This window comes from Osmerus eperlanus, chromosome 26, assembly GCF_963692335.1.
Source record: "Osmerus eperlanus chromosome 26, fOsmEpe2.1, whole genome shotgun sequence".
In the NCBI taxonomy this organism is placed as follows: domain Eukaryota; kingdom Metazoa; phylum Chordata; class Actinopteri; order Osmeriformes; family Osmeridae; genus Osmerus; species Osmerus eperlanus.
The window spans coordinates 5,839,891-5,857,023 of record NC_085043.1 but is presented as its reverse complement, the minus strand read 5'-3'; the positions used below and the strand labels follow the sequence as shown (position 1 = coordinate 5,857,023).

The 17,133-nt window shown below is 50.7% G+C and overlaps 1 protein-coding gene across 1 annotated transcript in view; it reads right to left on the bottom strand.

The window, feature by feature from the left end:
* LOC134012913 (collagen alpha-1(XXIV) chain-like) overlaps window positions 1-16,541 on the bottom strand; it is a 40,458-nt gene extending 23,917 nt beyond the window's left edge. The window contains exons 1-15 of the mRNA XM_062452588.1: window positions 16,491-16,541; window positions 15,706-15,750; window positions 10,994-11,047; window positions 10,834-10,878; window positions 10,368-10,421; window positions 10,070-10,123; window positions 9,800-9,853; window positions 8,313-8,366; window positions 7,992-8,045; window positions 6,862-6,906; window positions 6,572-6,625; window positions 5,782-5,826; window positions 2,464-2,517; window positions 1,338-1,391; window positions 391-444 (exon numbers count right to left, since the gene is read on the bottom strand). Of these exons, the coding sequence (XP_062308572.1) occupies window positions 391-444; window positions 1,338-1,391; window positions 2,464-2,517; window positions 5,782-5,826; window positions 6,572-6,625; window positions 6,862-6,906; window positions 7,992-8,045; window positions 8,313-8,366; window positions 9,800-9,853; window positions 10,070-10,123; window positions 10,368-10,388 (543 nt within the window). The 5' untranslated portion in view covers window positions 10,389-10,421; window positions 10,834-10,878; window positions 10,994-11,047; window positions 15,706-15,750; window positions 16,491-16,541. The remainder of the gene's footprint in view (window positions 1-390; window positions 445-1,337; window positions 1,392-2,463; window positions 2,518-5,781; window positions 5,827-6,571; window positions 6,626-6,861; window positions 6,907-7,991; window positions 8,046-8,312; window positions 8,367-9,799; window positions 9,854-10,069; window positions 10,124-10,367; window positions 10,422-10,833; window positions 10,879-10,993; window positions 11,048-15,705; window positions 15,751-16,490) is intronic.
* Between the last annotated feature and the right edge of the window lie 592 nt (window positions 16,542-17,133).

Sequence of the window (17,133 nt, the reverse complement as noted above, 5' to 3'; positions counted from 1 at the left end):
TCCACTTGTTCGGTTGAAGCGTTTACGCCACTTGAACTTGCGGAGATTGGTTTAGAAGGTGGACACCCCTGTGTGAAAGACGGCAAGGGAGATAGGCAGCGGGGTAAGACCCGCGAACTGTACATCAACAACGTACTGTAAATAAAACCACCATATTCCTACACAGAAAAACGCCTGCCGGTAAGTGTTCATTTGACGAATTGAATGTTTACAGAAACACTCCTGGTGTTAAACACGGTGTCGTCTCGCCCCCTATGCTGCCCGTGAAACGCGGACCCTTCCGGATAAAGTGTTCGCTTGGGGAGTTCATTACAGCGCTGTCTTCTGTAAACGGAACAACTCAGTGGAAACAAAAGCATCCAGTTTAGTTCAGGTTTGGGTGGCACTTACAGTCGCGCCTTGTAGACCAACATCTCCAGGACCACCTGGTAAGCCTGGATACCCCTTGGGCCAAGACAGGACAGACAGTTAGAGAGAGAAGTCAACACACAATCAATATGGAGGATCGTCAGGTCAGGAGGTGAAACATCTAGGCAATGAAAAGGAGTTGCTCTGCAAACAATGTTGTTGGGTATTTGGGAACATTTATTATTTTCTCCATAACAAATATCTATCTAGTGTAGAGAGTGAGAGTGCAGAAAAAAACTTGCTAAAATAACATTTCAAAATGTATCTAAACAAAGGATTTAGAAAATCTTCAGAATATAACACAGAAACCAATGCAGAATCATTCTCTAGGCCAGTGTGGCTGTAAGAGGGCAGCTTGGCTTGCCAGGGCTACCATAATTCTCCCCACAGAAACACACACAGTGTGGGCCGCAGCTAGCCAGCACGTAGTCCATTACCAGCCAGCCAACCAGCCAGCCAGCCAGCCCCACAGACTTGGAGCTGTCCCCTGCACAGGCTTGGGACCAGGGCCAAACTCCCATTTCCAGACCCACAGAACAGTCCAGCACTCACACAGAACAACACTCCACTAGAACCTTTGCTGACACAGCACAATGGATCCAGCTATAGATCCCCTCAGTCTGGATCTAGGCGAGGGCACAGCTGCGACAGGACACACAAGGCGAACAACCCAGCCCTGACAATAAACCCGGAGCCTCCGATGACAGCTTGCAGAGCCCGATGACTACCTGGGGGGCCATTGACATGACGCAGCGCAAAATAAAACAGCCTCACTTCAGATAAATGCAAAGAGAGAGGCAGAGCCTCGAGGGCAAAGATGTCATTCATACAAAAGACTGGACGCTCAAGTGCCCCCAGCGAGGGAGCTGCGCTAGCCCAAGTTTCATTCTCCCGTTTGACGGCGCACAGGCGTCAGGTTCAGCACTTACCCTCGGCCCGCTCTCTCCTGGAGGACCCAACGGACCGGCTGGACCGCGGTCGCCCTGGGAAACCCAAGCACAAGAGATCATTTACAGCATGGCCCACAACCTCCAGGACTCCAGATTCCAAACGCTTGCCGGTTTCCCACAGCCGTGAAACTAAACAGACAACCCCTTTAATGCCCAGAGAACCCCTTTAATGACCTGATAACCCCTTTAATGACCTGAGAACCCCTTCAAGTGGGCTAGCTGGCTTGGTGGGGGGGGGGGGGGGGGGGGGAGTTGGGGGTCAGTGGCCCCAACTTTCTGGTTCTTCTCTCCACCCGCCAGTGGCTGTGGTACTTTATAGTAATCCCCTGCTCTCTGGTCGTGACTGTACAAGGATTGGTTTTCCCTTAGAAACCAGCCAGAAACCTGCCATGGGAGAACAGCCCCGAGAGCTCTGTATTGGAAACATCCGTCGAAAGCGAAACGGGAATGGATCAAATGTTTTTATGCAAAATGAATGCCTGGGATGAAACGGTGTGGCTGGGGCCGATGGGACGAGCGAGGGAGGGTTTGTTTTCAGCTGTGTAGGCCTGACAGGCTCCCGTCAGACGTGTCCTGACACACAGCGGGCTTCTGGGTAAACGGGGGGGGGGGAGGGGGCGTCCTGTCAATAATTAGCGCCTAAAACGCGGGGAAAATGATTCCAGTCACCGAGCGATCGGCGAGGAGCCTTTTCATGTTTCGCAGGTTCGGAGGGCTGAGAACTGCAGCTTGAGATTACCGTGGGCCTTAAGGGCGGGCGTCTCCACACATGTAATGAGCCCTTAAAAAACGAGCCACGTACAGCACGCGGGGGCGCGTGACCCCCGAGCGTGCCCGTGCGTGCACGCGCACCTAGCCAACGACGCCGTTCGTCAGCAATACATTAAAAGCGGTTTTGTCGCCGACAGAGCGGCCGAGGCTGGATGTGAGGGGGGGACACGGCGTCTGCAACCCCCAGGGGCCGGGCAGTTTCACACAGGGCTAATTACAGGGACGTCCGTCACGGAGAGGGGGCTTTTTATTGGCTGCGGGCCGGCGCACGCCAACAGCTTGATGGCGGGAGAGGGGCGGGGGGGGCGGGGGGATGGAGAGGAGATGACTTTACCTTTTCACCGGGAACCCCGATCCCACCGGTGTTTCCAATCAGGCCGGCTGGACCCTAAGGACGAGATGAGAGGGGAGGAGGGAGAGAGGGGGAGAGAGGGGAGAGGGGGTGGTCAATGCACAGACGCGTCATCAAGCAGGAGACAGCACCTCCACCCATCTGTGGAAGCGGTTTCGAACCTGTGCCGACACCTGGAAGGCAGGGGGTCACGTACTACCGTGTGATGATGCTGCACAGGGGAGGGGCCTCTCTGACATGCTTCTACCAAAGGAAGTGCTGGTCGAGAACTTCAAGTAAGGGTTAAGCCAGGTAGCCCGAACTGCAGATTTCTTTTCATGTCGCTAATGTATACTGTACAACATCAAGTCGTTTGGAATACGTCTCCATATCCCTTAACATGAGTAAACAACATACAAGTACATCATTCTTTCTCCGCAAACCTTCATTTCCAGACAGTCTCGTCATAAAACGGGCCGACACAAGCCAAGCCAAGGTAGCAGAGATGTCCCTAACCCAGCAACTTTACCAGTGATTTTGAATCCCACACTAACACTAAGAAAGCAACACAACACCGTGAAGGCAAATGGGAGAATAACCGGAGAGATGTCTGGGGAGAAAATGGGGCTGTGGTTTGGCCGAGCGCCAGACCCAATGCACGCTGGGAAGGGTGAAAGAGGCAGGTAAAACCCCCCAAAAATGGCCTCCACTCTGGTCAGCCACTAAACCAAGAGGTCACTCTGGCTTCTTCCCTATGTACACGACGTCAGGCCAATTTTGTTTTGCCGCATTTAATTCCCGTGGAAAAATGTCTCGTCCTCTCTTAATTGTTTCTCTCTCCATTCCAAAACATCTTAGCTCAATAACCGTGGCGTGTGTGCGTGTGAACAACAGACAAAGAGAAAGAAAGAAAGAAACAGAGAGAGAGAGAGAGAGACAATGAGAGAGGGAGAAGGAGAGAAACACAGATAGAAAAAGGGAGGGAGAAAGAGAGAGCGAAAGAAACAGAGAGAGATAGAAAAATAGAGAGGGAGAAAGAGAGAGAGAAACGGAGCGAGGGAGAGAGATGTCTAACATCTGGGCCGGGTTATGTCTAGAGCCCTGTCTGAGACCAGCTGAAAGGTCTGGACAGACAGACTTGAGACAGCCCCAGACCGAGAGCTCAGACGACACTTCTGGAGTTTATTAATTGGAGACAGGAGGGGGGGGGGGGAGGAGGAAGACGTCTTTCCTGGACAGAAGGCCGACACCACTGCCAACGGTCTCTAAAGAGAGAAAAATGGCTGTGGCAATTTGGCCCAGACATACTATGAATCCGTGTAAGGCACTTATGTCACAATTAATCCATGGAACACTCCCCATTGACAGAGAAAGAGAATCTGCATTTTTGACTTTTTGTAGCCAAGCAGGCTACAGTACACGCAAGAGCTCAACGGTCTGCATTCCTAGGTACAGAAACAGCTGTGTTCCTGGGAGTTAAGTTCCACAGAATATACAAAGATGTCGACAGTTTCGTCATCTCCAGCCAATGTAATCACAGTGGTCCGCCACAGAACAGTACCTTACAGGTAGTAGGTCATCTTTCTAGCCCCAGGCAGGAGACAGAGATTTGTGGAGTGTCTTTGAGCAAACGCAGCCGGCAGACGTGGGAACTCCGTCTCCACGACCACCGAAAATCCTTTAATTGGGGCATGAAGTTAGACAACGTGGGATCGCGTATCGCCTCACTGGAGAAGGCTCTCCTAGTGACAGGGACTCTTCACACAAGGCTTTCAGAGCTTGGCGGTGAACTGGTTTCTCAGGAGTTCAGACGGGTGTCAACCTTTGAGGTTCTTAACAGTTGAAAGGCTGTTATAGCCATTATAGATGACTGGAGAATAGCTTATGGTGGCATACTGTAAAGTGCGAGGGTCTCTCTCTCTCTCTCTCCATGTAAACGATAGGGAACAGAACACGGACATCAAAGTGTGAATCGAGAATCAGAAACATATTCCAGAACCCACCTGTTGTCGCCCTCAATAAGTCGGACGCCTTTCATTCTTTCCCTGCCGTAAACTGGAAGGTCACCCGAAATGGAATACTAAGTGGTCGGTCCAATTGGCCAAATATACAGCTTGTTGTTAAAAATCCTCTAATAAACGAAGGGCTCAAAGGGTTTATGGGAAACGAGTTGTATTGAGAGCCCCATGGGTAATACAGGGAGGACAGATCACCCCCCTGTACTAACCTCAGACTAACCTGGGGGCTTCCACAACCACTTTCAGCCCCTCCACATTGCATTTATTTGGAAAGTGATGTCATGGCATTCATTAGAGCCTCCATATGTTTGAGGGAGATTTTTTTTGGAGTCCACAGCTCCTCCTTGGCTTCAAAGGGCCCTACAGTATGTGGTAAGTGCCTAATTCCTCTCATATGGCCATTGCTATGCAACATAATCACACAAGGCCTGTTTGGTGCGCCAAAATCACTATGCACAGAATGCAAATATTTGTACTGTGAGGCCTCCAGAGGCAAATGTACAGTACTTGGCCTCGGGGTGGGCACAGTGTGGGATATTTTCTCGGGGAATATCAAGTATCATGAGATGTAATCTTGAAACAACGCAGTTTAGCTGCTAATAGGACCAATTTTAAATAATGATTTCATTCATTTATATGGCCACAAGGTTGAGGCACATGCTGTTCAAACCAAACCAACCAAATCAATATTTTCTTTCTCTTTTTTTCAACAAGGCAAGTTGACTTGACTAGGAACATTTGGATGTAGGCCTACAGTACTCAAGAAACGTACAGCGCATGTTTCTTGGAATCAGTGTCAACATCCAACTTTCAGTTGAATTCCTTTCAGGAAATGTTCCTCTTGACCAATAATCTTTTGGCAGAGGCAGTGGCACAAACAAAAGCACATCCCCAATGAGAAATTCTTCATGCTCGAGTGGTGCTCTCCCGGTGTAAGGATGCAAAAAAAATGAAAATTCATTGCATCACGAAAATTCCTTCCGGCTATAAAAGTGGGTCATTATTTCAAGAGATGCCAACTTAACTTCCTCGGCCTCCCGTCTCCTCTGCCTCACTTAACCACTTCAAGACCTTCTGGAGTCTGAATCTACGCCAGTGAACTCAGACTAATGAAACTCAAACCCTCAGCGTTTAGACTCTTCCTATAGCTGGACTTAATGAAAAAGCAGCGTATCGCCAGCAGGAAGAGCATTAACTCCTCCACTCTCTGTACATTAACGACGCGGAAGTGGCTAATCGCTAACTAGCTATTTTCGCCAGTTCTCCGCCGCTGCGAAGCCAGCTTAAAGAACACTAGACTCACTTGCGGTCCGATTTTCCCGATGTTGCCGACGTCTCCGGCCTCTCCCTGAAACCAGAACATAAAAAGACAGTCGTCTGTTAGCGTTCTGTGTGCTTGGACCCATTGCTGCTGCCTGTGTGGACCGCACCACCGCACAGGCAGCACAGGCCTCAAGATAAACAAATGAACCAACACATATGGAAAAGCTCTGTTTCTTTCCTCTGCGGGTTGCTATTATGCGTAATGACAGCCTGGGGAGAATTCCTTTTGTCTCGTAACGAGAGAACATGTTTAGAGTGTTACTAGTTCAGCTCATTCACAAACATACATGGACACCGCTATCCCCCCCCAAAAAACCCTGTCAAGACTTAAACTTCCACCAATAAGCCTGGGACACACATTGTGTAAGGGTGACAGGGCAGGGCTTGCAATGGGTACACAGACCAATTACAGTCGATAAATGCAATGTGAGGGATAGGTCTGGGGTTCTGTAGCTTGTTAAGGACCCAAAAAAACGACACCCAGAACACATAGCGGTGAGCATGCTATGACGATTACATAGTGTGTTTTCATAAAGCTGGAGGAATTCTACCCTGGCGGTGTGGATATTGCTCACCGTTCTGGAATCGTTCAGGACAGCTAGTGATTAGACACCTTTAACATGAGCGGCAGAGGGCCAGATACTGAAACGGCACCCTAGCAGCTAAAAGTATATGATGCGTCCATGCTAAAAGGATATGATGCGTCCATGCTAAAAGAATATGATGCGTCCATGCTAAGTTCAGTGTAGCATGCAGGGGGACGGACTTACCTTAAGTCCCTCAGGGCCAGGTTCGCCAACGTAGCCTTTCCTTCCAAGTCTCCCCTGAGAACAAGCGACACACGCACACACAAACGTCACAGGATACCTGAGCTTTTAATAATATTTCTTATCGCATCTCATCTGGCAAAAACACCTGAGTGAATTTAAACACATGGCCCACCTGGAGAGGGGGGGTGGGCAGATGTAAAAACATGCATGGTGTATCCTCTAAGAGGAGTGTGTGTGTGTGTGTGGGTGGGGGGGGGGGGGAAAGGGAGGGGGGTAACGTAAATACTCACGTTGGGGCCGGTATTGCCAGGTGGGCCAAGGGGTCCCTCATCACCCTGAGAAACACAGCACAGTCACGACACAAAGACCAGAACAGTAAATACAGCTGGCCGCCGGGATTGTCAATCGACGGGCGCAACAAACACACACGCACATCAACGTAAACGGTCCCAATCGCATCTCCTAACACTCATGGGTCGCGATGAAAAGCTTGCACGCTCTCATCGATCAACCAGATAGCTGGCTGACTTCAGAGAACGATCCCACACACAGCTTGGAGATGGATTTCTACAAAGACTTCTGGTGTCATCTGAGAATATGCCAGTAATTAAATAAGCCCATCTTGATGAATGAGATCGGATTGTATAATACGAGTGGTAAACATTAAGTTCTTTTGAGTACAGAACCAGCAATGGATTTTGGCTGGACTTCTGAATCCCCCTTTACATCAACGCAAACCGAGTTCCGGTTAAGGTTAGCACAACCAATGGAAGTTCTTTGCCAAAGCTCCGTTTAGAAAAAATAAAAATAAAAAATGGGTGGACACAAATTCCGTTGGTCACGATAATCCCACCCGAGCCTCCTGAGGTAGGTGAAATGGTTCAAGACCAAGAGTTTGTGACACTCTGGAACCAGTTTTCCCAAAGTTTTTTAAAAAAAGCAAAAAAACTTGTTTGAGATTGGGCACTGGCTCCAAATCGGCCCTCAAACTCCCGTCGGTGGAAAAAGGGGTGAGACTGACATCTTTTGGACTCCATGCCAGGAGAGAGAGAGGGGGGGGGGAGAGCGAGGGATCTCCCTGGGCTAGAGGGGGGCCAGCACTGTAACACCAGCACAACGGAAAAGGTGTTGTGACGACACGTGCTGCCAAAGCTCCTGTTCCTTTATTTTCTTTCCACAGCTGGAAAAATCTCCCAGCCCTTGTTTTTATAAGCGCCCGATACTGATTCATGAGTTCATCGTCAGTGGAATATGCCCGCCAGAGTTCTCTATGAATATGCATGGCGGAGGGAACGTGCCCTCTGACTTCGATCTAACGGAGCAGGGCTTGTTAGCTGTGGGCTCCAGCGTGTGCATGTGTGTGTGTGTGTATCTGGAGCGGGATCTGGAGTTGTCGATGAGCGAGTTCCCAATGTCATACCTCTACTCCTTGTGGTCCTGTTGGTCCTTGCGGACCTCGCGGCCCTTGGAGACCCTGGGAACGCAGAAGAAATGAGTCACGTGCAATACCTGCATAACTCCAGCAGTAAACGATACAGTGAATGCAAGTTTATACACGACCATAAACAACTGTATATACAGTACCAGTCAAAAGTTTGGACACAAGAAAATGTGTCCAAACCTTTGGTGCGATCCAAAAGGGACAATGTGTCCAAACTTTTGACTGGTACTGTATATTACATTACAGAACAACTGACCGTTATCTGCACCACAGACAGAGTTGTGTGTGTGTGTTGTTTACCTTGGGCCCAGGTGGGCCATTGGGTCCTGGAACACCGATGTCCCCAGGAAAGCCCTACAGGAACAGGGACAAGAAACGAGGATGAGCCCCACCCAACGCACCGACTGGCACGGGTCACATGACTCGACTCTTTCAGCTCCCCGTTGCACCCTTTCTTCCAGGCGTGATTTACAAAAGGCTACTCAGAGAGCGCGGACATTTCCAGAATGTCCACGTTCACAGACCCGTCTTTCTCCTTGAGTTAGAGGGCAGAGTAGCGGGCGAGTGTGTGTGTGTGTGTGCATGGACCTGCAGTCGCCCAGCTACAGTACAGCCACAGAGTGTACTGTTGGCGTGTCCTATAAATCTCCATGGGAGAGGCACGGCCGGGCTGGCTGCTCTGATAGGAACCTGATGTCGAAGCAGTGATGGATGGCCCCCAATGCAACGTGGGACCTGAACACTGTCAAAGACACCTGCCACAGGGCTGAACCTCTCACTTAAAGCCTGGGCAGGGGAGAAGACTAGGGGAGAGAGGGGTCTGTGTGTGTGTGTGTGTGGGGGGGGGGGTTAAGGCACTTCAGATTTACAGTAGTGCCCTTTGTTTATAAGGGAAGACAGAAGTTCGCGTGAAAAGAACATTTCTGGGCTTTTCATCCTGTCCAGGAACAAAACACGAGAAGAATCCCAGTCAAGTCAGGGAGTCAGGTGGCTGAGCGGTTAGGGAATCGGGCTAGTAATCTGAAGGTTGCCAGTTCGATTCCGGCCGTGTCAAATGACGTTGTGTCCTTGGGCAAGGTACTTCACCCTACTTGCCTCAGGGGAATGTCCCTGTACTTACTGTAAGTTGCTCTGGATAAGAGCGTCTGCTAAATGACTAAATGTAAATGTAAGTCTGGTGATGAGGTTTGCAAGAAGACGTGACACACGAGAACTGCACCACAACAAAGACTATCGCTACGAGCTTTCGTATCTTTACCAGACGAAGGGTGTTTCAAAAGTATCGTATCAACACGAGCGAAAACACACCAAGTCTGTCACACCGTGGATAAGATAGTGCTCGTGTTTCTACAAAGACTTCTGGTGTCATCTGAGAAGGAGCCAGTCATTAGATAAGCCCATCTCTGGTATGCCCAGGCTTTTTACACTCTTTATTGTGCAGAGATACAGTGGGGTCTGATTGTGGTTTATGGACTTTGGACGGGTCATCTATCTCCCAATGGCTCCACTTACACTCTGACCCCCAGTGACCCAGTTACCCAGCTAGCGATAGACGATTACTAGCTCATCTCTGGCAGGTTATAAACAAGACGACTGTACAGTCTCACGGTGGAGATAACGACTGTTACAGTCAAAGTAGGGCATGAAAACAGAGGTATGTTCACCCGCAAGGTACAACATCCAATGAACTGTTTCCTGGTCTTGCGGGGCAGAGCATTCTGGTCTGTCAGAGTTCCAATCTCTGTTTGAGATCATAGAGAATCAACCAGATCCTCATTGGTTCTTACCTCAGGTCCTGGGGGGCCAGGTGATCCTTGTGGTCCGAGCTCACCTATTTTACCCTGAGAGACCAAAGCAGAAAACAAACCAGGGATTAATGCCAAGCCTAAACATCGTCAACCACTTGTGTGTGTGTGTCTCTTTCACATACTCCCTAGAGCATAATGCACGCACGCACACACACACACACGCAGAGAAGCTTTGGCTCCCACAGCTGTAAGGAGGAAGACCGTGGGTGACACTCAGTGCATGTTTAATGAGAGGAAATGTCCACCTACAGGTGGGCCGGGCTTCCCTCTGAGTCCAGGAGGTCCAGGGACACCAGTGGCACCCTGGGGGACGGAGGCAGGAAACACTCAAGACTTGAAGTGTGTGTGTGTGTGTGTGTGTATGAAAATCGATGAAAAGTTTGTGGGTCTGTGTCTGTGGGTCTGTCTGTCTGTCTGTTTGTGGGCCTGTCTGTCTGTGGGTCTATCTGTCTGTCTGTCTGTCTGTCTGTCTGTCTGTCTATGGGTCTGTCTGTCTGAGGAAATCGATAAAAACCCTGTCGGTGACAGGCGCGGGCTGGGGACATACCTTATCACCTTGGTAACCCATTTCTCCTGGTTCGCCCCTCAGTCCAGGAACCCCCTGAATTCCACAACGTCACAAAGACATAATACAACACCCTGCTCATCAGAATACACCGTTTTAACGACGACGACACACTGCGCTCCCAAGGAGCAGAACACTGACACGCTGTTAGCAATGTGCCCAGCCTCCTTGTTTAATGCGTTTCCATGACAGTTTTCCGTGCAACACAACAACGACCGATCCCAACAGACTGACATCAACCAGGGGTCGAGTACGCCACGTTAGATATTCAACACACAGATTCCTAACGACACACAGGCATGCTGCTTGATTGTGAGTGTACTGTACACACTTTTAACCCACTACTCCAAACCCACCCTCCATATATTGGCCCCAACGCCACAACAATCCACAATCCCGACCAAGGACATTCCCAGATACGCTACAATAATAGAAATATTTAGATCACCTTATCACCTTTCAATCCAGGCTGCCCAACGTGTCCAGTCAGGCCCTGTCGGAGATTGAGAGAGAAGGAGAGAGAGAATGAGAAAGAGGGGGGGGGCTCCCAGTCATCCAATATGAAAGGACCTGAGTGGGACAGAGAATGTTGAAGGAGGGAGGCTCACCTGAGGTCCCACAATGCCTGGTATTCCTCGTGGGCCTTCAGGCCCTGGGTCACCCTGTGGAGAGGAAGAGGAGAAGGTGAAGATGCCTGCGACACACACACACACACACTGAAGTGTGTAGTCCACAGTCACCATTTCACCTAGTGGACTTTGAAGGACGTGTTTCCACAGGAAACACGTCCCATCCGTTCATTTGATGTTTTTTTTACGATGACATGTTCATTTTCCTACCCCGGGCCCAAACAGAACATTCTGGCATGTCAACACCTTTCAGGAGATCCAAGCTGTGCTGATACTATCGTCTGCCCAGAGTTGGATGGCCACGCCAGCATATGGTCAGAACATCACTTTTAATCACCACAGACAGGCCAGGGCTGACCCGGTTCTAAGGATGGCCAGAGATTCTACTGTAAAGCTGGTTACAACTGTCATAAGTTCGTATTATGTCTCAGCTAAAACGTTGGCATCACAACGGCCATTTATCATGATTTAGCCATTAGCAGTGTGTGTCAAACATTGATTTCTTCCAGGAATCCAGCCTGAGAACACAATCTTGTTTGCTAAATTGTGATGATTAGGTTGATGGGGTTAATAATTGAATGTGTGTGTGTGAGTGTGAGTGTGAGTGTGAGTGTGAGAGAGAGAGAGAGAGAGAGAGAGCTCTAAGTGGTTCCATGCAGGATAGGATTGGCCCACCATTGTGAGTCTGCTTTCGATTAGCTCTTCCAGGAGACTGTCACCAGCTATGGAGGAGAAACAGCCCTAGCAACCCAGCAGGGACCGGTACAATAGCCCACCTTGGTCACACACACACACACGCACACCCACGCACATACACACACTGCCCATACACCTCAGCCCAAAAGCAGACCTGGAGTTTCTCCAAACTTAACGCTAAGTGAGAGCGAGTCGTACAAATTGAAGTTCCATCAGACCTGCTTTGTCCTCCAGAAAATGTCAGTAACATACAGTTTTTCCTTACAGCTCCTGTCTACGGTTGGGGAGGGAGAATGGATGGGGGGGGGGGGGGGGGGGAGAGAGGGGAGTTGAGAAAGAGCCAGTGGTTCCCAAGCTTGCAGCTGTGCTGTTATCTTCCATCAAAATGATCAATATCTCCAGTCGGGCCAATATGCAAAAAGAGCGTGTAGGGTGGGGGATGGGGGGTTGGGAGGGGGGGGGGGGGTGGTGTTGGATGTTGATGTGATGTCATAAAGGACATGTGGCTCTAAAGAAGAGGTCCATCTGGAGGCAGTCAGACCCTGCCGTTTGATGGTGAGGCTCCGCCGGCCGATGGCACCGCGGGATGAAGACAAATCGCACGCACTTGGCGAGGAACGCTTTCAACTGCAGGCGCATGAAAAACGACGGGGAGGGCGGCGGGGGCGGCCCCTCTGGGGGGGGGGGAAGGGGATATCGCCCCCCCTCCACCACCACCACTCCCCGGGGTACATCCAGCCAGGTGATCCAGCACACCAACATCCCACACAGGGACAGAGAGAGGAACCACTGACAAGATCGACAAGAGCCTGTCTTCTCTGCTCGACGGAAGGACTCGGATGTCTCCCTCTCTCCTCATCTCTCTCTCTCTCTCTCTGTCTGTCTGTCTCTCTCTGTCCCTGGTTTGGCACAAGAGAATCCAAGGAAGGGCTACTTGACAAAAAAACACATTTGCTGCATTCCTGTACATCTCATTTCAACACAAACAAGAGAGCCTTCTGAAAACCCAATAAAACATGAAAGATGGAGGAGTGCCAGACACACCTGACACCATATACATTACACACTTCACACGCATGGAATGAGGGCAATTACATTATACGGCTCCCATATCTATGTGTGTGTGTGTGTTTACGTGTGTGTAAAGGAATGACTAAGCTTTGGCTCGCGTGCCGTTTTTCACTTCTCTAAAAGACACGTCAACGGAAAACGAAAAAGACCCATCAATTACATTTCAAAGGTGATAAAATCAAGTTAATGATTCAATAAAACGCCTTTTTCCATTGTTGTTTGTTTTGTTTCTTTCTTTGTTATATTTTTGAGCCCTCAGCCCAAGTCCATAATTACACAGCTGCTTGCAAAGCCAAAGAAAAGGCTGCAAAAGGCCAGATAAATATTAGTTGTAGATCTGCTACAGACTAAAATTGTTGGGTCCGAACTGGTTATGAGAATGCATCCATGCAGGCGTCCCACTTGTGGGTGATTGTCTGCTTGTGTTGTGGCTTGCTGTCAGTTCCACATTGGCTTGAGGCACTTCCACAACTCACCACCCCCCCCCCCCCACACACACACACACACACACATACTTACAGTAATGTGAGTAACACAAAGCAAGCCACACCAGTCTGCCAGAAATCAAACACAGTTTACCCTTCGCAGCCTAACAGACTCTGGTATCACTCTGGTATCTGGTACCACAACACAAGCAGTAGGGAGTCAGGTGGCTGAGCGGTCAGGGAATCGGACTAGTAATCCGAAGGTTGCCAGTTCGATTCCCGGTCATGCCAACTGATGTTGTGTCCTTGGGCAAGGCACTTCACCCTACTTGCCTCGGGGGAATGTCCCTGTACTTACTGTAAGTTGCTCTGGATAAGAGCGTCTGCTAAATGACTAAATGTAAATCACTGCGGTATGGATAAACAATGATGAGATGAACATTTTAATAATACGCTCATTTTTTGGGGGTGCTCAGTCAGAGGTGAGAGAGACAGAGAGAGAGACAGAGACAGAGAGACAGAGAGACAGAGAGAGAGAGAGAGATGGAATGCCTGTGTTGGCTGTTAGTATACCAAGTGTGTGTGTGTCGAGAGAGTGTACTATCCATCTCCGGACATGCCACCAATTTGTTTGAGGCACATCAAAGCCTCTCGTCCTGTCCTGTGGAGAGCCACATGAGGAACCGGGGGCTCCAGGCTGGGCCTCGTTCTCCAGACCGTGAAAGGGGACATTCGATTCCAATTCAGGCGTGTCCAAGAAATGTCCCAAGGTTTGATTCCCCCAGACCAGGAATGGGACCAAGACCAGGGATCGAGCTCCGCTCCCATAACGCCTCCGGTCACCCACAGCTGCCATCGCTGCGGGCCACTCTTGCCCGCTTGCATGGACAGCTCACGCCATCCTCCCACGGCTTGCTCGGTTGTTCGGGACGGGCACTGGCGACGACACCACCGCGTGCACGACGAAGCATTAGAAACTCCGAATTGGATGGACATGGATCCAATTGGCTACCGTGACGTGCAGCCGTAACGTTTAACAGTCCTCAATCTGTCAGCGCAGCCCCCCCCGTTCCCCGGGTTACGAATTGGCCCCGTCGGAGTCCGCCCTCAAACTGAGCCTGTGCCGTGTGCCCTGTCTCTTTGCGTCTCAGAGAAGACGCGGTGATTTGCGAGGATGGGGCCGGAGGTCTAACATCTGTGAGGTGGAGGAGGAGGGGGGGGGGGGGTGACATGGCGACCATGTTGTAACAGCAGTGTAGACACAATCCTCCGGCGAGGACCAGAGGGGGGTCCCCCGGCCCGGTATCCGTGAGTTACGGCCGGTAGTCGTGGCGATGGCTGGGGGGAAACTTCATCCGGAGTTCATCCAGAGCCCCTCTGAGCATCCCGGCGGGGCTCCCCCCCGTAAATCAGCCTGCTGGCTGGGGTCACAGCCGTGAGGAGGCTGGCCAATCCCGACCCCTCGCCTCGCTCACGGACGGACCTCCCCCTCCCATGAACACGGGAGAGAGAGAGAGACAGAGAGAGAGACAGAGAGAGACAGACAGAGACAGAGAGACAGAGACAGAGAGAGACAGACAGAGAGAGACAGACAGAGACAGAGAGACAGAGAGAGACAGAGAGAGACAGACAGAGACAGAGAGAGACAGAGACAGAGAGAGACAGAGAGAGACAAAGAGAGACAGAGAGAGAGAGAGACAGAGACAGAGACAGACAGAGACAGAGAGAGACAGAGACTGAGACAGAGAGAGACAAAGAGAGACAGAGACAGAGAGAGACAAAGAGAGACAGAGACAGAGAGAGACAGACAGAGAGACAGAGACAGAAAGTGCCGTCTTCTTCATCCGCATCCATCCTTTGCGTCTGGGGCAGGGTGCTGCCCAACGTGTCGCTCCTCTACACACAGGAGGGTGTGTAGGACACAACTGGGACATCTAAATGAATGGAGCGAGGACGTGCACCACCACCGTCTGATATGCCCCCCCCTCCCTCCCAGGCAGTGCCGGCTGCTTGGGCGTGTGGGAGTCACGATGAGGGGCCAGAACCGCCGCCGGTCTCGTCCCGTCCCGTCGATCACTCGCCCGTCGTGGATCGCTCAGAGCTTGACGGCCAGCAAGGCCTTTAAAGGGCGCCAGATATCGGTTTATCTTATGCTTGGCAGTGGCCCCTTGCGCTCAAGCAATGAGCGCTATACAGTAGCCTACACAGGGTCGGGGAGATATTTGTGGCCGTATGAAAAAAATTGCCTTTGGACGAGCAACGCATTTTCTCCTGGAAAGCAATTCATCAGTTCATCATGACAAAAGAAAGGCCCTCCTCCAATACCGAAACCATTATCCATTCTCCAGGCACTTAATCTAATCGAAGAGACAGATCTGGGTCCACGGTAGACAGGTCAGATTAAGCATACAGATGCCGGGAGGGCAGGGGATCTGACAGGCGTTGGCGGTCTGACACACACACACAGGATACGCTTCCACGTGGGTTGTGAACACTCACCCTCAGACCAGGAAAACCGCCGATGCCAGTTCCACCGACGGGCCCCTGTAGAACAACGGTGAAGAACAAGATGAGCACAGCGAGAGAGATTGGACCATCTGACACACACACACACATACGCCACGGTACCCATCGAACGCACTCTTTTTGGGGCGGCCAGCGCACACACGCTCTCCTCTTTACGGCCCCACTGTTTACACGAAACAGTTACTTTTACAGCCCTCGAGAACAAACAAAGGAGCAGAAATGTAAAACTGGGCCTCAGATCGACTGCAGCGTACTTTGCCTGCTCAATAAAGTCATTCCCCGACTACTGCTCTTATTGAACCCGGTCCAAGTTAGTCCGGCTAATCTTAATAGATTACGTATCGGCTCTGCCCTGGCTTTTGAAACCCGACGGTGAGCTCATCTCAGGACTGCGATGAGGGCTGAGTTATGGGGAGAGAGCGAGAGAGGCATCGTAATCTAAACCATGCCACTGCTCAATCTTTCTGAGACAGAGGGAGACAGAGGGAGACAGAGAGAGAGAGAGACAGAGAGAGAGAGAGAGAGAGAGAGAGAGAGAGAGAGAGAGAGAGAGAGAGAGAGAGAGAGAGAGAGACAGGGCAGAAAACAGACAGGAAAAGAGAGATCAACAGAGAGACAGAGAGAGAGAGAGAGAGACAGAGAGAGAGAGAGAGAGAGAGAGAGAGAGACAGAGAGAGAGACAGAGAGAGAAACAGAGAGAGAGAGACAGAAAATCAGTCTTATACACCGTCTCGTACACGGCCTTCTGGGAATCTTACCTCATCGCCGTCAGGACCAGGAGGCCCCCTCTCACCGATGTCTCCAACTACACCCTGCGGCAGGGGGAGAGAGAAAGAGCATGTGTGTGAGAGCGAGAGAGGGATGGAGAGCCAGAGGGAAAGAGAGAGGGAGAAAGAAAGGGAGTGTGTGCGTGAGAGAGATACAGAGAGAGAGATACAGACAGAGAGAGATACAGAGAGAGAGATACAGACAGAGAGAGATACAGAGAGAGAGATACAGACAGAGAGAGAGAGAGAGAGAGAGAGAGAGAGAGATACAGAGAGAGAGAGAGAGAGATACAGAGAGAGAGATACAGAGAGATACAGAGAGAGAGAGAGAGAGAGAGAGAGAGAGAGAGAGAGAGATACAGAGAGAGGACAAGCACTCCACTTTCGCAATCTCGCGTCACCTCTCATCGCCCTTCTCAACCCACGCGGGGTTAGCGACAGTTAGCGCAGGTAGCGTCCCGCCACCTGAATGAGTGCACAAGAGCCACGCTAGCCCTCCTTCCTGAAAAAGCGCTAACACCACATACAAAACACGCAGGCTGCGTTCGGCGTGGCGAGGCCTGTACCAGCCCACCGGTTTTGAATTGGCATCAGTGTCAGTTGCAGTTAGAGGCGTGGGTGATCCCGAATCTGG